Below are 21,795 nucleotides of genomic sequence, written 5' to 3'. Positions count from 1 at the left end.
ACCCAGAGAGATGGTGAGAGAGAGGACAGCAAACTCGAGAGTACAAAAAGGGGTGCCCAGCAAGATCACCCTATTCCTCTCCGTTCTTTAGAAGGAACATAGAGTGGCCTCGTCCAGCACAGCCTCTGCCCACCTGGGTGGGCATCCGGTACCTGAGGGCCTGAAATTCAAGTCCCTCATGAGACTTCTTCTCTCCCTGCTGCTTTCCTCCTCAGAGGCCGGGCTGCCTGAGTGCCTCCTCTCTAGGGCTCTGTGCCAGAGGGTCAGGCTCCTGGCAGCACAGAGACCCCAGGGTCGGCACCAGTAACCCTGGTGCACTTGGGACTGTCAGCTGCTACCTTAGGGCCCCATCCCGGGCAAGGCTCCTTGTCCTGCAGTGAACATTCAGACCATCATCACAACAGCCAGCCAACGACCTCCGCTCCCGCGGCCCATTCCTTGCTCCCCACCCTCTGGACATACCCTTTCACCTCCCGGGGCCATTTCCTGGTCAAGAAGAGAGTGGGTGAGCCGGGGAGGGATTCCAAGGTCCCTTTGAGCTCTGATTCTGACTGTCCTTCCCGTCTCTGCTGCCCTCGTCTCATGGGAGAGCTGGGCTGATGACAGGGTGGGAGAAAGAGAGAGAAATAGAAACGCTAAGTGCTGGCAGCCTGTGAAATTGATGCAGACCCCAGTGCGGGCCTTGGGAGAACCTTCAGAAACCCCTTCCTTTAGGGCTGCCGCTCAGCAGGCGTCCACCTGGTGGTTTGAAGGCTCACAGCTCCCTCTACTGGCGAAGCTGAGCACCTTTTCCTTCTGGTTTTTCTCTTGGCTGAGACCTTGCTCCTGCGCTCAGCGCCTTTGCCCGGAGTCCACAATTCAGGGTCGGTCCTGAGGACCCTGGGTCCTGGCCCCAGCTGGTGTTTGGAAACTGCAGTGTCGTGTTATAAGCCTGGCATCGTTACCGCCGAGGCCCCGGTCACACCGCACAGATGAAGGGAGCGGAGGGAGCCTCCTTCAAGGAACTGCTCCCCCTAGAGAGGAGGCAGGATCCTTATTCTCACTGGCAGATGCCACAGTCCTCCCGCCATTCTGGTTTCTCTTGAGCCTCGGCAGGGTGGTGAGGTGAGTGAGGAGGGCACATATGTCCCCATCTATTGATGCCATTCGTTTTTGTATGTGTTTTGGTGGGTTGTTGTTTTTTTATCCTCACGTGACGTAGAGCGAGGAAGAGAGAGAAATATCAATGTGAGAAACATTGATTGGTTGCCTCCTGCACACTCCCTGACCAGGGATCAAACCTACAGCCTAAGTATGTGCCCTGACAGGGAATCGAACCTGCAACCTGTTGGTGTATGGGACCGTGCTCCAACCAGCTGAGCCACCTGGCCAGAGCTGCCTGATCCTTCACTTAATGCATTAACAAATGTGTGTCTCTGCAAAGTCCGCTCTGTGCCAGGCGTTGTTCTAAGTTCCTGGTGCAGCCGTGAACAAAAGGAGCGAAGTCCCCGCTCTTATAGAGTGAGTGCCATGCTGCAGAGAGAGGGCGGGGAGGCACCGACCCTCTTATAACGGGCGAGGGGAAGGCCTCGGGCACAGGGACATTTGAGCAGAGACTTGAATGGAGGGAGGGAGAGAGCCAGGTGGACATCCAGGGGAAGAATCTTCCAGAAAAGGGGGATGTGGAGCCCTGAAACCTGAAGGAAGGTGAAGCCTCTTGTCCTTGTCCTGCTGCCCATTTCCATGTCCCCACCTACCTCTCTCCCTCCCTCCCCCACCCCCGTCCTGCCCTGACGTCATGCTGCCTCCTGCCACTTCCCACCCCAATTTCAGTCTCACTCAGTGTCTCCTCCGGGCATCCATGCCACAGATTCTCTATTAAAACACACACACACACACACACACACACACACACACACACACACAAAAACCTTGGGCTGTTCATGATTCTTCCCTATTAACCTGAGCAGGTCTGATTCGCCTCGGAGTCTTGCCAAGCACCGGCGTGCGGTGGGCTCCCCATCCCTGTGCGCCGAGGGAACGATGGAACATAAAGAATTTTCCCTCAAACGGTTTCTCTGTCAGAGGCATGAAAATGAATTCTGAGTACAAAGGGTCTCCCCAGGCTCTCATCCAGCCTCACGGCCTGAGCGTGCGAGTGGGGATTCCTGCCTCTCCGGGGGCAGCTGGCGCGCGTGCCCGTCCCACTCCCAATCGGGGCTTGTTTCACTTACTTGCCTCCGCCATGCTGCTGCCCCCGGGCTGGACCTTGGCATCTGCTCAGGAGGCCAAGCAAATGAAAGGAGCCCCGAGGAGGAGAAGTGGGGACGGACGTGTCCAGGGCAGCAGCGAGGGGGCTGTGGGGCGGCTTGATGTGGCCCCTTCAGAGCCGCACCAGCGGCGGCCTCAGCACCCCCCCCCCCCCCCCAGGAAGATGACCCGCTCCTTAACCCTGAGACCCTCCGGGAGGGAAGGGGCACAGTCACCAGGGCCCCTCCCACTGCCTCTAAGCTCTGTATGCTGCCAGCACAGTCTCCAAGGAACTCAGCTGGACCTGCAGTACCTCCAAGGAGGGTTGATGGAGCAGGGCGGCGGGGAGGGGCCCCACTCGGCCTGTCCGGCTCTTTCTTGGCCCAGGGGAAGAGGCGGCCACCGCCTTCATTAAATTCACCGCTGAAGTGAGATGGGAAGGCGGTGTGAGCAACAGGGAGAGGACCCGACCCTTGCAGTGTGGAAAGGAACTGGCAGGAACTCGCTGGGCAGCTTCCACCTGGGAGGCAGGCAGCCAGCCCCCCAGGAGGGCGTGGATCCAGCGGCCGGCACCTCGAAGGCAGGCCGGGAGCTTGCCAGTGTCTGCCTTGTAGCGTCAGAGCAGGCGTCCCGCCAAAGGAGCCACGGGCCTCTGCGAGGGATTATGCAGGAGGGGCCTGGGAAGAGGGGGCCTACGCTTCTCTAGTCTGGAGGAGCACAGCTGCCTTCCCCCTCCTTTCAGCTGAACGTGTTCTCTCCATCCATTCAAACCGCCTCCCTAAGCACGTGGTCCCTGCCACAGGGCCTGGCTCTCGGTCAGCCTCCCCACCTTGTGAGGCACAAGCTTGTCCTCTCCCAACCTCGGCAGCCTGCATGGCGGAGGGAGCCCTGCCTGGATTTGGAGAATCGGGTTCTGGAGCCGACGGGCTCTGGGAGCGGGTGGCCCCGCTGCCCTCCGTTGTAAGACAGGGCTGACGGTCCCTTCTCAGAGCGTGGCTGCCCGTGAGGATCCCCTGCGAGAGTGACTGTGGTTATGCTTTGTGGGCTGTGAGGCTGCATACGGTATTAGCTATGGGTGAACCGCCTCCTAACGAGACTTTCAGTCATTGATTATGGTTGTTGGTTTGGGGTCTGCATCCTTCCCCCTGTCCCCCTGAGATCAGAAGAGGGCAGATCCCTCGATGGCCCAGCCAGGGGCGGTCTTGCCGAGGCTGCCACACCAGGGAGTCTTTCCTTCTGCTTCCCTGGGGCCCTGCTGACCTGCTTCCAGGTCAGCAGTTTGGGAGGGAGACAGTGACCCCAGCCCCAAACTTGAGGTGTGGGCGGTGCACGCAGGAGAGGAGCTGGAGGCAAGTCCCCTGAGCCCTTCACTCACAACCTTTCCTGTCTGTGTCCCTTGTCTCTGCAGGTAAATCAAGTCCCAGTCCTGCCAAGTCCAGCAATTGTGTGATTTCCTGAGCCTCGGGCCAGTGGTGGGCAGGACCCGGATGCCCCGCTGCCCCGTTTTGTGGAGAACACAGGTCAAACCCTGCACCAGTTTGCACATCAGACCCCTACTGCCTCCTGCCCAGCAGCCTCCACCTGGCCTCAGGGACCCTGCCTCCCAGATGTGAGGACCTGCCGCGTCTCAAGGCAGCCACGCGCCTCCACAAGACTCTCGGTGTCTGGGCAGGGGTCGCTCTTCCTTGTTTACATGAAGTGGAAGCTTGACTAGTGTCCTCTCTCCTTTACGCCCGACACCCTCCCTCCACGGGGCCAGCCTCGCCCTGCAGGGCCCCAGATGGGGTGAGCCCTTATCTTTCTACCTTAATGTGGTAGGGTCTCCCGGGCGGCCCCAGCCCCCCGATTTCTCCTTTCCTGGGCTTCTTGGTGCTTCTGGTCCCCCCAGCAGGTCTGATGGGATAAAAGGGAAGAAGACGGGCCTCTGAACTGAAGGTAGAGGTACTAGGTCAGCTGGGACCCCGGCGACTGTGGCCTTCCCGGCGGTCCCTGCAGGCGCCTGCACTAGACTCTGAATGGCAGGAGGATAAGACCACCCCACGGGAGCCGGTGGCAGAAGTGGGTGCTGAGGGCTCCCTTCCCTCACTCCGCCCCATCTTGGAGCTTTCAGCCCCGAGGGGTCCAGACCTCCTTGGCTGTTGCCTACTGTAAGCCATGACGGTTCTTAGAGTGCCTTTACCTGGGGCTACTCCCTCCCCTCAATGTGCCTTGATTTGCAGCCCAAAGCAGGTAGATTCTGGTGGCCTGGGAGGCTGGGCAGGAGCGCTAGCCCTTTCCCCGCCCCTGAGATGGCCCTTCACCCCCTTCACCAGCCAGGACTTAGGGTCCTTGTCTACTTACATTTCAGCCAAAGACCAGCCTTAGCCCCCTGCCCAAAGGCAGGCTGTGTAGGGCCCTCGGCCTCTCCAAAGGGCCTACCTACCATGATGCCAGGCCAGCAGACCTGCCTAGAATCACACTCTACCCTCACCCCACTGTGTGACTGGGGGTCTGAGGAGAGAGTTTGCTGATGCACGCTGGAGAAATTGCCAAACTGTCGGCTCTGCGAGCACCCCCCCACCCCCACCCTGGCAGGTGCTAGGGGTCAGAGCCAGCACTGTGAGCCCTGAAGGCACCAGGCCTCTCACTTCTAAACAAACTCGTGTCCTGTGTCCTTCCTTCTGCCAAACCCCGGGGCACCAGCAGCACCGGAGGAGGGGCAGATGTCTGCGCGGAGGCTGGTGTGAGGCCAGCCCGGCTGTGCTGCGGTGAGCAGATGTCCTGTGAGGAGCAGGAAGTGGCCAGCACAGCGCAGGCATTGGAGCAGAACCGCGGGGAGGGTGGTGGGGGTGTGCTGGGGGTGAGCCTGGGTCCCAGGCCTCCTCTGTTCATCCCGAGGGCGGACCCACCTCCCTGAGCTTCTGTGAGGATTAAACACTTTCTGGGAAGTGCTTTCTCACGCACCAACGCCTGGCAATGTGGCACGTGCTTGTTGTGGGAGGGCAGGCAGGGAGGGAGAGAGGGAAACAGGGCTGTGGCCGTCCCCCCCGATGGTGTGGGACACCGGTGGGTGAGGACCTATAAGGGAAAGAGGACACTGTGGATGAGGAGGGTGGACAACTCCGGGGACAAGGGAGGAGGCCGGGGAGGGACCAGCTCCAAGCGATTCTGCAAGGGCTCCCAAGGCCTCTTCTGCAAGACAAGCAGCAGCCCCTGCCCCAAAGCAGGCCCAGCGCCCGCCCTGTCCTGACGCGTAGGAGAGTCCAGATGGGAAGTCCCAAGTTAGTACAGCCTTGGGCCAGGCCTGCTTCCTGCCCCAGTTTCCCTGTGCGCCAAGGCGGGGTTATCCAGCCTCCTAGGAACGGGGTGGGCGACACGCCGTGGGAGGGGAAAGAGTGCAGGCACCTCCCCTGCGGCCCTCTCCTCATCCCCAGCAGAGGTTTGGACAAGTGGCCTCTGACCCCCTCCAGCCCTGAGATGCTTGCGCAGAGACAGAGGTGCCAAGATTGCTGGGAATCCTGACGCCCTCACAGGCGGCTCCTGAAGTGCGCTCCGAGCTCAGCCCTCTCCGTCCCGTCTCTCGGCTCCTCGGTTCTCAGGACCTCTGCCCTCTCTCTGTCCCAGCACTCGCACACACTCCGTGACATATCCTCTCATCAAATCTCAAGGGTACAGCTGGATGGCAAGTTCAAGGGTGGCTCATGCCCTTGGTTCCCCCGCAGTGGCTTGCACAAGGCTGGTAGCGTCAGAAGGGCGGGGAGGAACAGGGACGAGAGGGATGAGAGCCTCTGCTCCGTGGGGGGCCTGGCCTCCCTGCCTCATCCTCCACCACCAGCGAGCTGCCCACTTTCTGAGCCTGCCTTCTGCAGGCTGAGTGTCCACCACGGGCGTGGCTGCTGGGGAAGGACGGCCTCCTAGGAGCACGGGTGCCTGAGGGCTGAGGCCCGGGGGCTGCTGCCACCCCGGATCCTGCCCCACTGGGGCTGGAAGCACAGATCCTGCACGGCACTGGCAGGCGTCCCCTTGAGGTTTAGCAAGGCCTCCCAGTCTCTTGCCCAATGTCTGTCGTTAGGGATGGTTAGTCCTGTGCCTGATCCCTCAAGGGTGCTTTCGAAACAGCTCTGCTAGCACCACGGCCCTCTGTCTGTAGAGAGCCCAGTAGGATGTCTCTGCCAAGAAAGGCAGCCCAGAGATGTAGAGGGAACAAGCCAGAGAGGGAGTGGGCTTTGACTCTGCCGCCTTTTTCTCTTTAATTTATGGAGCACCTACTATGTGCCAGTCACTGTGTGAGGTGCTTCGGTCCCTGGCAGGTCTCAATCTAAGAAAAGCTCAGGAAAGAGCTCTGAAAATAAAATTTAAAAATGTGTATATTCGGAGAGCGAGCCTCACAAAGTTGTGTGATGAGCAGCACAGGTCTTATGGTCCCCGCCTTTCAGATGAGTTGCACGGCTCTGCCCAAATTCCACATCACATGAGCTTGCCTCTAGCTTCAGGTGTCTCACCTGCAACACCAGTGACACTTTGGAGCCACAAAATTCTGTTGGGGGAAGGGCAGTCCTACACATTAGGATGTTAGCAGCACCTCTGGCCTCCACATGCCAGTAGCACCCCTCGAGATAAGACAACCAAAAATGTCTCCAGATGTTGCCAAATGTCCCCGGGGGTGGGTGGGGTAGGGATTGAAGGGCTCCAATTGCCCCAGTGGAGCAGGCCAGCTCTGCCTTGCAGCCCTGAAGTCCCCGGAGTGTTTGCATGTGCGTCCCCCCTAAAACGGTGCTTTGGCCCAGAGTGGTTGGCTGACTTGTCAACGATTGTGCTTTCTGTGACTGACATAATAGCATCTTCCATCATTGTTCTAGTTACCTTGTTAGCTCTACCCGCCTGGTCTCCCTGGAGCAGGTGTGTTCACGCGCGCACATCTGCCTTACCCCACTCCGCGCGCCATCACGTCTCCTCCCAATCTGTTCCCCTTCCTTCCGTCTCAGTTAAGTCCTGCGTGGAGAGCATCATCGGACATACCTGTGTGGGCCCAGCAGTGTCCCCACCTCTGAAGGCAGCCAGCGGGGCTGAGAGCAGAGAGCCTGCCACACCCCTCAGGCAGGCCTGGGGGGCTGGGGCGGGGGGGTGGGGGGGGAGCTGCCACCTGGAGCGTCAGGACCGCACTCAGCAAACATCCACAGAGGCCTCTCTGCAGCTAATTCGCCCGGCCATGTGCCGTGGACATAGCTTGCCGTGCGCTGTGCACCACAGTCAATCACCTCGCCTGGAGGTCCCCGCGGCGTCACTGTGATCCTCTGCACAGCTGTTTCAGTGGCAGGAGCCTCGGTGCAGAGCAGGCCCTCCGGGCGGAACCAGACCAAGGTTGGGAGGACCTAGAGAAGGTCAGGAGGCGGCAGGCACAGATGCCAGAGCGTTCCTAGGCTGTGTGATCGCTAGGTCAGCCAGGAGGCCTAGGAAAATTAGAATGACCAGAACACCCTCCCCTCCCCTCCCCCGCGGACTTTCGCCTTCCCAGCTGTGACCTGAGGAAGGCCCTGCTCCCGGGTACCCGCTCCGGCAGCATGTGCTGCCACCTGGCACAGTAGGTACCCATTCCATCCTGGGGGCTCCCGAGCCTGAAGAGCTGTATCTGCTTAACACGTATTTGGTAAAGGATTGAAAACGTGGCAGTCGCCTGATCGAATAAGGCAGGCTGACTGATGCGGGGGGTGTCGGGGCCCCCAGAATGGATCAGGACCTTTCGGTCAGTTCCTGACGGCTGGGACTCCGTGGGAGGCAAGCAGGATTCTACTCGCTGCTGTTTAGTGGCTTAAGGACTGGGTTTATCAGGAGTCCCTCCTGGTCCACCGATTCCTCCAGGAAGGTTCTCCTTTCAGTGTGCGTCCTTGATGGACAGTCTCCATCTCCCCACCGCTCCACACCGGGTGGGCCCAGGTCTGGGGCTGCCCAGGGATGACCCCATCTGCACATTTCTTTTCAAAAGGCCAACACCAAAGCAGGGGAGAAAGGGACGGGCCCGGAAGGGAGGGAATTGGTCCAAAGTCACCCCGCGGGTTCTGGAAAGGGCTAGAATCTGGTTGTCCAGGCCCTCTTAGAGCCCTGGCATGTGGCCTCTCGGAGTGACAGCCTGCTGGAGACAAGTTCTCATCAGAAAAGTGGCTAAAGTTGGGCATTGTCCGCAGCCTCTAAAAAGCACCTGCAGGAACCGATGTCCACGTCCAAGAAGACCAGCGAGGACCTGCCACGGAAGCCAGCAAGTGTGTGGGGAAGACAAGAGCAGGCAGTGTGCCCGAAGAGCCCACAGTCCTCGGGGCCCCACCCAGGGAAAGAGCCATCCTGTGCTCAGAGCAAGACCCGGGCCTCGGGATTCTCCTTTCCTGCGTGCCGCTTGGACTCCCTGGAAGTGGGGTGATTGGACAAGGAAAGGCACTTCACTGCAGTAGTAGTCATCTGTTCATTCAATGGCTGTTTATGGGGCAGTGGGCCTGGGGAGGCATGGTGAGCAAGGAAGGCCATTGTGCCACTGGCCGAGTTAAGGGGGGTGGATAGGCTGCTTGCTGTGATCTTAGCTGAGGCACGAGAGGATGGGCTTCAGAACAGGCAGGCTCTGGGGAGTACAGCTCTCAGCACAGAGGCTGGCGTGTGGGAGGGGCTCAGTAACCAGCGGTGCTTTGGGGGATGTGTTGTATCGGGGCCTTGATCATTTCCCTGTTGGGATGTTCTCCCCTGGCTTCTCTCCCCTGCACCCTCCCTGTATACCGGCCACTTTCATGTTGAGTCATTGGCACACGGGGCGCATCCCTGTCCACCTGGAGGAAGTTCCCAGGCCCAGGTTTTGAAAGGTGATGGAGAAAACCTGCCAGAGGTGCCAGGTTGAGCCTCGTGCACCCCCACCCCCACCTTCGGCTCCGTGCGTGTGTTGGTAGCAGGCGTGGAAGAGGGCCACAGTCTTACCTGGTTGTGCAAAAGTCCCACAACTGTTCTTGATTTATAGCTTTGGGTGAAATTAACAACTTTAGTCTGTTTGGAGAATCCTTCACATATAAAGTACAAATTAAACCAAAACCAAAGAAACAGCGCACCCGGAAAAGCCTGTCACCTGCACCTCCCAAACCAGCCCTGTACCCTCCCTGCAGGCTCCAGCCAGACTGGGCGGAGCTCAAGGGCCAGCTCCGGGCTGTGGTTTCTTAGAGGAGCCTATGGGGCCGAAGCCACTGTGGTGAAATGCTGACACCTTGTGGCCAGCTGGCGGCATAGCGCCTTCCTCCTCCTGGTAAGAGACGTCAGATGGCAGAAGCCAGGGGTGGGCAAACTTTTCCTTAAAGGGCCAGAGGGTAACTATTCCAGGCTTTGCAGACACACAATGTATGTCACAACTATTGCTGCTGTCGCACTAAACAACCACAGTATATACTGAATGAGTGAGTGCGGCCGCGTTCCAGTGACACCGCAGACACTGAAATATGAATTTCATTATAATCTGCACATGTCACAAAATAGTATTCCTTTCATTTTTTTCAACCATTAAAAACATAAAAATATTCTTAGCTCACAGGCCATGCCAAAACAGACAGTGGCTGGATTTGGCCCGTGAGGCCTGGTTTGCCGACCCCTCGCCCAGGACACCTTTCCTCCACACTCCCAGCCCTAACTCCCAACTGTCACAACTGGGGATCCTTGCTTTCTCATTGTTCTGTCCAGAGGGATCCCCCATCCTTCCTCCTGCAACCAGATTGCTGCCTCTTCTTAGAAATTCTGGAGTTGTCCTTGGTTTTCATACATTCCATAAGTTTACGTAAGCATCCATTAGGTGCCCAGCCCTGGGCTGAGGGCCATAAAAAGCCTGGAGTTTTAACCAACATTTAACATTTACTTTTATTCATTCATTGGTTGGTTTAAACAAACATTGAGAACTTACTGTGTCCCAGGCACTGTAATAAAACAGACCCCATCTCTACCCTCAGGACATTCATAACCTGGTTAAGAATATGGCCCCAGTGGGGGAGTAGAGGGAGTGTGGAAGCCCAGAAAAGGCACTAAACTCCACCTGGAGGAGGAGGTGATCTCTGAGCTGATACCTGAGGAATGAATGGGGGAAGGGAGGATGAGGCAAGACTTTCCAGGGAAAGGCCCAGAGCCCAGAAAGAATTTTCAAGAGAATTACAAACATGAGAGAGAGAGTGAAGATTCAGATACAGTATCTTCCCTCAAGGCCTCCTGACCTGGTGGGTGAGATAGGCGATCACAAGCTATTGTAATGTTGTGGAGAAAGGGTTTTAAACATGTTCGCACCAGCCTTGTAGGATTGGTGATCAGTGAGTCTTGAAGGTAAGCTCTGAAGGTTACGCATAGTCCCCATGGCCAGGCTCAGGGTGGATCTGACTCCACACGGATACTGAGAGGACCTCGGGGGAAGAGAGATGTCAGCCGGGCTTCTCTGCTCCAGGAGCCCCTGAGAGGAGGAGGGGCTAGAACTGAGCTCTGAAGAAAGTGTAGACTCAGACACAGGGAAGGAGGACGGGGCGTCCTGGGCAGCAGAAATTGCACGTGCAAACTCATGGAGAACCGAGCGAGCGGACGAGCGGACGTAGCCACCAGTGGATCCTCCTGAGGGTTCCCTGGGAGGCACCTGCCTGCTGCAGACCAAGATCAGCAGTAATTGATATAAATGTGAGAAGTCTGGCAGAAGGCTGACCAGGACTCCTTTTGATATTCACAGGGTGAATATCTACATTTTATTACCTGCTGCTGACTCAATGGCCTAAAGCAAACTCCCCCAAGACCTGACAATCTTACTGTTTGCTAAACATCACCATTGATATGTCTGTTTGCATTCCTAAAGGCAATTGTGTATTCTAGCTAATAAAAACAGCTGGGAATGGAGCAACGGAGAGAGCTTGACCGTCATGGTTAGGCTGTCCTCTGGTTCCCCCGGTAATTATAAAAATTAATATTTCATCTTGTGTGTATCATTTGCGCATCAGCCCTCCCTTCAAGTCTTTGAACCCGTGAAAGCCACGCTGGCCGTGGACTCTCGCACCTGCCCTTCTCTGTGTGGATCTCACAACAATGCCCACCGGACAGGTGGTATTTTCCTCAACTCCACCAATTAAAAACCGTGACCTTGGACAGTTACTTAACCCCTCTCTGCTTTGGTTTCCTCATCTGTACCTGCCTCATAAGATTGTTATAAGGATTGAATAAGGTAATCTATATATAGAAAAGCCTAAGCGACCGTTAGGACCGGTCAAACAGAAAGACCGGAACGACCCAATGACCAGAACGACCTGAACAACCAGTCGCTATGACGCGCACTGACCACCAGAGGGCAGACGCTCAACGCAGGAGCTGGCCCCTGGTGCTCAGTGCACTCCCACAGCGGGAGCGCCATTCAGCCCGAAGCCGGGCTCATGGCTGGAGAGCGCAGCTGTGGCAGTGGGAGCCTCTCCAGCTACAGCAGCACTACCCAGTCGCGGCAGGTGGCAGCAGGCTGCAGCAGCAGGCGCAGCAAGGCTGGGATGAGCGGGAGGGGTCCTGGATTGCTAGAGGGCACAGGCCAGGCTGAGGGACCCCACCCGTGCTCGAATCCGTGCACCGGGCCTCTAGTACATATATAGTTCTTAGAACTGTGCCTGGCTTCATGGGCATGCAACCTTCGCAGTGTCAGAGGCCCATGCTCAGAAGGCAAAGAGGCCCACATCTGGTTTAATGCTCTGCTATCGCTGTCTTGAAATTCTTAAAAATGTTGGAAGAAGGAACCCCATGCTTTCACTTTGCATGGCCACAGATTATGTAGCTGGTCCTGCCCAGCATAGTGTGTGCTTACACATTTTAAGTGTTACCATTATCTTAGAGTCTACAGTAATAAATATATCCATTTTAGAAATGAGGAGACGGAAGCTCAGACAGTTTATGTGACTTACACAAGGTCACACGGCAAGCAGGCTGCCGAAGGAAGGCTGAAAATGGAGAGATGACAATCACAATCTTAGAGGTGAAGGCAGGACAATGACCCAGCGGCTCTCTACCCTCCCCACTCCATCTTCCCCCCCCCCACCCCCCCGCAGAAGGTGACATAAGGAGAGAAGAACCAACAGACTCCTTTGAAGGAGCTAAGAGAAAGGGGTGGTACGAAAAAGGGCATGAACATTTGTAGAGGTAGGAGGGAAGCTGGTTATTTTGGGAAGTCAAGGGAAGATTCTCAGAGTAAAACAGTGATGAAGCCATGGAAACAAGGGCTGAGAAAGTCTCCTGGATCTTGGCCACCAAGAGGTCATAGATGTGCTTAGAGAAATGAATTTTAGTGGAGAGTTAGGGCTCGAAGCCAGGTTTAAAGGATGAGAGAGCATCAATGGTGGAGACGGCCACAGGTCACTATTTTAAAGCAAAGAAAAGGAAATAGAGGGAGAAAGGAAGGAAAGAAGGAGGGAAGAAAGGTAGGTAGGAAGACGGTTATTTTGATGGGAGTGGCAAGAGAGCCAGATCTCAACTGGGAAGTGGAGGAAGGACCATCAGATGAAGTAATTCAGCCAAGAAGAGGAGCACGTCTTTCCCTGAGTCTGTCCGGCAAGGAGCACGGGTTGGGCTCATAAAGGCTGTGTCCACTGGGAGGATGGTTGTCTCCCCATCAGCACTGCGGCTTTCTTCAGACAGACATCCCAGGGCCGCAGAGCAGCATGGAGAAGAGCTGACTCAGAGCCAGACTACCTGGGTAACTGCAAGGGGGTAATACCTGGGGCAAGTGAGTCAGCCCTCCAGTGCCTCAGTTTCCCACGGCGTCTGACGCACAGCAGGTGTTCACGAAAGGGTGGCTCGTATTCACAGCCACCGCTCCTGGTTCTCCCGTGAGCCTCCTGTGGGTCTAGCATTGGCCAGCACACAGGAACGGCTCAGCATTTGCTGCTTCACCCGGAGCTTTTCAGGAAGTGTGGTCTTAAGAAATGAGAGGTGACTTAGAAGTGGCTCCGCGTCGGCCACAAGGGCTTTGTTGCACAACAAATGCTACCAGACATGTAATGAATGCTTATGCGCATGTCCGCTATAATCAGCGCCCAGAAGAGAGCCCCCCTCCCCCACTGCTCCTGGCCTTGGCTGTGGCCACACCCACTGCCCCAGTGAGCAGTATCAGCTGTCCCCGGTTCCTCTTGTCTTTTAGGATTAGGTTGCTTTGCAGGGATCTTCCCATGTTTATCAGTTCGGAGAACTAAAGAAGGCTTTACAAACACTTCCAAGTGTCTCATAGCAATGAGAGGCCAGTGCGAAGGGTAGCGGGAGTTTTCCTGAACCACAGAAACCAGAGCTGGCGCGCATCCAGCTGGCTTGGCCACCCCACGCTTGTGGGTCAATGCAGAATCATTCGCAGAAGTTCCTGTTGCACTGGATCTTATCCAGGCCAATGCAATGTGCTCGGGGATCACAGAACAGTCTCTCAAGGGAAAAAGGGAAGGCCCATTGCTTGGAATGGCTCAGAGCACTCTTGGTAGCCAGCCAAGGCAGCTATCACTCATTAAATCTGCCTTTCCCTCCAGCCAAAAGCCAGCTGCATAGAACAGCACGTATAGAGCTCTAAGAATAGTATAGCACTCCAAGAACATACTGTACTTGGCCTGTATACAGGTGTGAGGGGCTAGCTGTCTTTTCACTCTCAAAGCCGGGTGGGTTGAAACAAACAAACAAAAATCCTCCCCCCACCCCCAAGTAACTTGCAGAGAAGAAATGAAAAGAGAGAGCAGAGAACACCCTAGCATGTCATTCTCTGACCTGGGCTGCCTTTTTCTAGGCATGGATTGACTCTACAGCAAGCATGTCAAACTCAAAGGCTACCACAGGCCAAATAAATGAGGCATGCGGCTCACGGGCCTCGAGTTTGACATGCTTGCTCTACAGCCACTAAAGCATGCCAGTAAGCCCTAGAGCAGTAAGCACAGTAGCTCCTCCCCTCCCTCTTCCTCCTGCCATTCATTGTTTCCGCACTGGGCCAAGCAAGCCCCAAAGTCCTGTAACAGGTGGTACTTTATCATTTGCTACGACAGGAATTTGAAACCCATCATCCTCTGCAATAAATATGTGGTTGATTTATTGGCTTCCCTCCCATAAGTATAGAAAGTGAGGACAGGTTCCTTCCAAAACTGCAGCTCTGAGCAATGAGAGTTCTCAGAGTGCAGACAAGACCCTAAAACCACATCCCAATGTTGGAAGAAATGTATGTGTGGGTCTATTCATAAAAGAGTCTGGGAGGATATTCTCCTTAACGGTGTTTGGTTTTAGTAGTGGGATTTGGGGGAGCTTTTATTTTCTACCGTAAAACTTTCTGTATTGTCTGAAATCTTTACTCAATGTTACTTTTATGATCAGAAAAAAAAACACAACCAGCAATCTTAATCTGAAAATTATTTTCTTATTCTCAAATGGGCAAACATGACAGGGTTTCCACCTTCCTGCTTTCTCCTGGGGAGGGAAATACAATGAGGTGGAGTGAACAGATAGCTGAAGGCCCTCAAAGACAAAGATGATAGGAAACAGCTTTGGTCACTCCTGGCTATTCCTATCCTGTTCCCTGTCCCCAGAGAGCAAATGTGGCAGGTCACCACATATTTTGTCTCTTGCCTAGCTAACCACAATGCATCCTTTAGTTCTCCTTGTAAATATCACTTCTTCTAGGAAGCCATCCCTGTCCATCCAAGATTGAATTCTGTGTCCCTCCCATGTGCTTCAAACCACCTGCACTGTGATTATCTGTTTACCTGTTGGTCACCTCCACGGAAGGCAGAGGTGTTTTCTTCATCTGCTTAACCTTTGTACCTTAGGGAAAGTGCCAACAGACTCAATAAACATGTGTGTGTGTGTTATATGCCTTACATGCCCTTGAGTTGGCTCCAACTTCTGGCAACCCTATTAATAAGTGATGGATGCCCACAAGGTTCTGTCCTCAACAGCCCTGCTCAGCCTCTGTAGATTCATGCCTATGGCTTCTTTTATGAAGTCAATCCATCTCAGACCTGGTCTTCCTCTTTTCCTGCTTCTATTTTTCCCAGCGTTACTATCCTTTCCAAAGAACCCTGCCTTCTCATGATTGCCTGAAGTAGGGCAGCTTCAGTTCTGTCATTCTTGCCTCCAGCAATGTTTCAGTTACTGAATAATTATTAACTGGGGAACTTTAATAATGAGAGGAATTTAAGGGATGCGAAGACGAAAAAGAAACTATTCATTTTCAAGGAACTTACGACTAGTTGGGGGAGATGGATGTGTCCGACTATAAAACCAAGCACCAGTTTAAGGGGTAAAATGGAACTACAAACAACCAACTATAAAGACAACAAGGAAGGTTGGGCCCTGAACATTTCTCACTGTGTTTCCAGCTCAGAAGCCCAAGTTGGAATGCTCGTATGGGGTATGTGCATGTGGTTATAAGGACTCAGGGTTCTAGGACCTTGATTAGAATTTGACTCATGATTGTCTGCTGTCAGTTGCCCTAGGAATACCTGCCATTCAGTCTTAACTGATGTTTGTGAAATGCCTTGTCTTCTTCTGCTGAAAGGCTTTAAGTGCTAAGCATTATTACTGTTACAGTGGTTGTTTTATTATTAAAGCAGTGCCAATGAGGTTACACAACAGCCTGGGTCAGGAAGTGAAACCAGGGCGCTGATCCCACTGACGCTACAGAGGATGGGGATTTGGGATGGTAAAATGTTAATTACTCGAGACGGAATGCAGGCTCCAGTCCAGCACTGTGCTCCTGCAGATCATTTCAGCCCCAGAGGCTGGGGCTGGCTCTCTGGCAGTGCGTCCTAAGCACCCTTCCCTCCCCTGGCTGGAATGTTGGATTCACTTCGCTGTAAGCTGCCACGGAAAAAGAATCCACTGGCCACGAGCCAGGAGCACACGTCTTGTACAGCATCAGGGGTAACTCTGGAAGCTTCCCAGGAGCCGAAGGGCTGTTCCCTTTGCATGCAATCAATTATTTATTTCTAAGCAATTTATTCTTTCTCCTTGCTTCCAGCTCTTGAGGACTCTCTCCAAAGATAGGATGGGGGTCGAGGAGGTAGGCTTTGGCACACAAAGATGGTAGAAATATCCAAGAGAAGATGATCTTGGAGATAGATGGGCTTTGGGTCAGGAAGCGCCACGATTGTTTATGTTAGGGTGGGAGGAATGGGTCCTGGACAGGAGGCTGTGGTGGCGGCAATGACAAGCTCCCCATAGCTTTTTAATTCCCAACAATGTCACTTCTAGAAACCGATGAAAGAACTTGAATTCTGAAAAAAATGTTTTTAAGATGTTGGGTTGGCTGACAGGTACAATTCTGGCAAAGAGAGAGGCACTAAAGTACAATGAAAAGAGAGAAAGCTCTGGAGCCTGACAGATCTAGGACCGCATGCCAGGCCCACCAACTACTTTCTATCTGGGTGACCTTGGGCACGTTTCCCAACCTCTCTGGCACCTTGGTCTCCTATCCGTAAAATTTAGAGAATCTGTGTGAAACTCACAGGTTTAACCAGATAATTCCTGTAAAGGATTCCGCACAGTATTTGGCACACAGTGGGCACCCAATAAGTGATAGTCATTATTACCATCAACGGAGTCCTCCAAACTCCCTCTTAAACAATTAACTCGCACAGTGAATACCAGATCTGACGGACGCGCTCCTTTGCCCAATAAGGTCCCAGAAAAGAACTCGGTGGAGTCAAACCAATGGCATTGGCCCTTGTTGGTGGACGGGCTTTCTTGCGTTTCCACCAATAGGGTGAAGATGGGACTAGCGAGTGACATTCTGACAGTCCAATGACGTACAACCAGCCCACACTCAGCACTTCGGCGAAGATAAATTAAGGAGCCGGCACGTATACATTCCGTTATTAGGCAGTACTGGATGGAGAGAGGAACTTAGGGGATACTGTGCCGGGGCTAGGCACTAATGAGCTAAAAAAAAAGAAAAAAGACGATGGTTGGGCCAAGTGGACTCGGCCGCCATCATGCTCTAATTTCCCCTTCGCCTCTCTGGGACGGCGACCGAGGAAGCGGCCTCTGGGATGCTAAGGGGGTGTGTCCCCCAATGATTGGCGCAGGCAGTTCAGCCAATCCTAGCTCGTCAAACGGGAAGCATTTGACCAATGAGGGGCGACGGCAGCGGCGAGGAATTGGAGGGGCGGAGCACTAGCTTGACAAACACAAAAGCCAGCCAGTGAGAGCCGGAGGCATCCTCCCTGCAGCCAATGGGGTGCAGCTGTGGGCAGGCCCCAGAGTGTTTGTGTTGTGGTTTTGGGGGAGGGAGGCGGAGGGGAAAGTTTGTTTATTTTGTTTTAGTTTCTGGGGTCCCCGTGTGTCTGGGAGGTGAAGCGGGAGGGACTGACCCCCGTTCTCCTCGGTCCTCCTACTACGTCGCTTCCAAAGCCAGCGGAGGAGCGGGGACCGCGCGAATCGCAGCGCATCGCCTCACAGCGGAACGCCGCGCACTCGGAACCGGCACGGCTCGGCGGTGAGTGAGGACCGACGGCCACGGCTGCTCTTCCCCTCCCCCGCACACCGCGAGTCAGGACCGGGCGGCCGGGTGGCGAGGACGCCCGCGGGAGCGCGCGGTGCGGGCAGGCCTGTCAAGCTGAGGCGCAGGGCGTGCGAGTCCTCGCGAGTGAGCGAGCGCGGCGGGGCGAGGGCCGGGAGGGGCGTGAGCGCGCGCGGGGCCCGGCGGGGGCGGCGGTGCGGAGCGCGTGCTCCGAGGGGGCGGCCGTCTGGTGGTTTTGACCCGGGGGCGGGGAGGGGACGCGGGTGACGTCCCCGCGCGCAGGGAAGGGGCGCCGGGGATGGCGGGGCCGGGTCGGACGGGCGCGCGGCTGTGGGCGTCACGCGCTGGCAGGTGTGAGCTGGGGAGGGCTTCCGGGTGGGCTGGCCAAGTCGGGTTCGCTTCCCGTGACTGGGGGGCCCTTGGGCAGGGAGGGGTCCCGGTCGCGAAGGGAAGCCGAGGCCCGCGGAAGCGCGTGTCAGAGAGGCGTCAGGCCTCGGAGCCTCCGGGTCCCTGCCGGGGTGCAGGACCTGCGTGACGGAGTGACGGTGGTTCCCCCGGGTAACCCGGGCCGGGGGGCACCACCCTTTCACCCCTCATCCCAGAGCCCTGCGTGTGTGGCCATCTTCGACAGGCGACTCAGACTTTCCAAGAGGAAACGAGGGGAATAACATTAGATGGAACAGCCCGAGGAATGTTCTCTGCCTTCCAATGGTCCTGCCCCCCTTTAGTTTCAAACTATTGGGGTTAATGGCCCACAGTGGGGTTAGCAGCCCACAGTGGGCTGAATACACCATAGCGGCTGTGGACACCCAGTGACAGGAGCCTCTGGTGAGCGCAAGGACCAGCCCATCCTCGGTTCTTTGGGCACCGGGTGTCAGTCTGGGTTTTTTCAGACTCCTCGCTTTCTCATGTTTTGGCTGTTGTGTTGCTTTTTAGCATCTGTGCTAGAGAGGGAGAGAGGAGAAGGCAGATTTCAAGTTGGTCATTTGTATAACAATGTAAGCAAAATTATTCAACAAGATTTGTCAAGAGAGGTTTCTCCATTGAAACAAACCGTCCTTAGTGGCTCCCACCAAGCAGCTAAGCATATAGAAATAAGGTGTCCACCTTAGCATTTTGTGGAAGTTTTAACCATAGAGGCTGTTGCCCTCATCTTCGTGGAGAATTTCATTAGGTTGGGAGTTTCCTTTGATGTGGAGAAGCATTGGTGATTTGGATTGTGGGGCGGTATTTATTCTTCTGGTCGTGTTATGTAAATGCCTCTTAAAAAGCAGAACTTGGAGCACATTGTCTTGCAGAGTGTAGTGTTGCTGTAGGTAGGTGGTAGGGGGGGATAGGAATGCAGCAGGTCCCCTACACGAAGGCAGGTATCCAGAACGCAGATCAGACTGGCTGGTCCCACTCGGGACACCTTTATATTTTCTTAGTTCTTGACCGTTTTTAAGAACTATAAATACGGTTTATAGTTCCCAAACATTATTTGAGCAGAATAGTCTGTGATAGGACTTAAGGAGAAGAAATTTCCAAGCTGCTTTTCGAAGGTAGCAGAGAAATGCCATACCCTTGAAACAAAAGAATTGTTGCCCTCATTCAAAAGGAAGCACTTAGAAATGTTTAAAATCAGAACAGTAGCATTTGTTCAAATGGTAGGAACACATTTATTGCGTGCTTCCCATATGCCAGCCTCTGTATATGTTTGTTTATTTGTTTGTTTTTGCTAATCCTCACCCCAGGATATTTTTTCATTGATTTTTAGAGTGAGAGGAAGGGAGGGAAAGAGACACAGAAAGAGAAACATCAGTGTGATGAGAGACAGGCCAATTGGTTGCTTCAGGTACATACCCCCGAGTAGGGGGCCTGCAACTGAGGTACATGCCCTTCATGCCCTTGACCAGAATCGAACCCGGGACCCTTCAGTCCACAGGTTGACGCTCTGTCCACTGAGCCAAAGTGGCTAGGACTATTTTTCTAATCCTTATCTTAAGCCTGTGGGGTAGGTATCATTACTGTTTTATGAATGAGAAAAGGAGCCTACAAGAGCCACATAGCTAGGAAGTTCAGGGGCATAGATTTAGTCTCAAGTCTGTCTAGTTTCAAAGCCTGTGCTTGTTCCATTTTGCTCCTTAAATTATCCAAAGGAAGAAATATGGAAAGGGCACTGAAAAGTAGAGAGGAATAGCAAAGGGAAATGCTACTAATGATTAATTAGGTTGCCCCTACCTAATTTAAGAATTTAATGTTAAACTCATTCTTTAGCTTTTTTAAAAAAATATATTTTTATTAATTTTAGAGAGGAAGAGAGAGGGAGAGAGAGATAGAAACATCAATGATGAGAGAGAATCATTGATTGGCTGCCTCCTGCACACTCCCCACTGGGGATGGAGCCCCCAACCAGGGCATGTGCCCTTGACCGGAGTCGAACCTGGGACCTTTTAGTCCGCAGGTTGACACTCTATCCACTGAGCCAAACCGGCTAGGGCAATCATTCTTTAGCTTTAAAAGTTAAGAATATTTGTACCAAAGCACATCTGTGCTGTTTTTAATCTCTTCCCTGTTTAATTTTGATAAAGATAAATAAAATGTATTTAATTAGAGGTCAAGGCTTTCAGAGCCCTTTGCTCAGATCTCTGCTTCACTACCTTGCTGTTATGATTAGTCCTGTGCCCTCTTCCAGGACCAGGAACTTTTGTATTTAGCACAGTGCTTAGCACATAATAGGGACACAGTAAATGTTAGTTGACTAAGGAGCAGAGTTAAAAATGTAATGACTTCAGATTCATTTTAGCAGTTTTAGTTTAATGGGGCAATAAAGTGAATAGCTCATGTGCAAAATGCAAATTCTAGAAGAATACTTAGATGGAACAACTCATGTGGTCTTGGGCGTTCGGCTCTGCCAGTTTGCTAAGTCTCCCAGGGGTCCTTATCTGAGCTGCTGTACCATTCTGTTTTTCCTTTCACCTCGAGTTCTAAAGAGGAGGCTATAATGACCACTTCCTGTACTACTCAGTCATTCTTTGAACCTTTGCATCTTGGCTCCCAAACTCACCACTCACTGAGGCTTTTCCCAGGTCGTCAATTACCTAATGGTTAAATTTCCCAGAACATCTTTTTCTGTCTCCCTTCAGCAGTCAGTCCTTTTGACTATCCCCACCCCCTTTAAATTTTTTATTTTATTTTAAAAAATAACATACAGTAGCATTGACTTTTAGGGTGTATACAGTTCCATAAATGTTAACACATGTATAGATTTATGTAACGACCACCACAACTAGGATACCGAGCAGTTATATCGCACCCCACACCCAAACTCTTTCATGCTATATCCCTTTTTAAAATATATGTATTTTTTATTGATTTCAGAGAGAAAGGAAGAGGGAGAGAGAGATAGAAACATCAGTGATGAGAGAGAATCATTGATGGGCTGCCTCCTACATGCCCCTATTGGGGATCAAGCCTGCAATCCAGGCATGTGCCCTTGGCCAGAATCGAACCCGGAACCCTCCAGTCCACAGGCCGATGCTCTATCCACTGAGCAAAACCAGCTAGGGCCATGCTATATCCCTTTTGATACACTTTCTCCTGACTTCAGTTCCAGAGATAAACAAACACTAAGGTTTCAGGCTGGGGCTTCTTTTATTGTCCTTGTTTTATTTTTATTTTTTTCTATTCCTTAAAAATGTTAATCTGCATATCTATGCCTGGCTCTCTTCCATAATCCAAACATCCATGTTTACCTGCTAGAATTCATTACTCCTTTATACTCACTGTGTTAAAGCTAGGCCTTAACTTTGCCTTCCAAACCAGCTCTTTCATCAGATTTTTCTGTAATTTTCAGTGGTGCCATCCTTCTCCCAAACTTGAAACTCATTTAGAGGGCCTTATAATAAACTCTTATCCCAGACCTGGTATCCTGCTACTCAGTTACACATTCTGGCTTCTGCCCATTTGCTGCCAAGCCAGCTCTGGTTCATTAGGCTGAGTGGAGCGTAGGTAGTTGGAGCATTTAGAACCCCACCAGGATCAGACTGCTTTTCTGGTCAAAACCCCTCATGGCTTCCCATTGCACTCAGGTTGTTTGGGATTTTATT

The 21,795-nt window shown here is 53.5% G+C and overlaps 2 protein-coding genes across 5 annotated transcripts in view; both read left to right on the top strand.

The window, feature by feature from the left end:
* FAM83F (family with sequence similarity 83 member F) overlaps positions 1-5,171 on the top strand; it is a 32,640-nt gene extending 27,469 nt beyond the window's left edge. The window contains 1 exon segment of the mRNA XM_006098552.3: positions 3,638-5,171. Coding sequence (XP_006098614.1) covers positions 3,638-3,687 — 50 coding nt within the window. The 3' untranslated portion in view covers positions 3,688-5,171.
* Positions 5,172-17,484: 12,313 nt separating this feature from the next.
* The window catches only part of TNRC6B (trinucleotide repeat containing 6B), a 218,175-nt gene continuing 213,864 nt past the window's right edge, over positions 17,485-21,795 (top strand). For 3 of the 4 annotated variants that reach the window (XM_023762246.1, XM_023762248.1, XM_023762245.1), the window contains exon 1: positions 17,485-17,683. The gene's annotated coding sequence lies outside the window, so the exon portion shown is untranslated. The remainder of the gene's footprint in view (positions 17,684-21,795) is intronic. The other variant, XM_023762247.1, reaches the window with a different exon arrangement.

This window comes from Myotis lucifugus, unplaced genomic scaffold (assembly GCF_000147115.1).
Source record: "Myotis lucifugus unplaced genomic scaffold, Myoluc2.0 scaffold_239, whole genome shotgun sequence".
Taxonomy (NCBI): domain Eukaryota; kingdom Metazoa; phylum Chordata; class Mammalia; order Chiroptera; family Vespertilionidae; genus Myotis; species Myotis lucifugus.
This window is presented reverse-complemented; position numbering and strand designations above follow the sequence as displayed.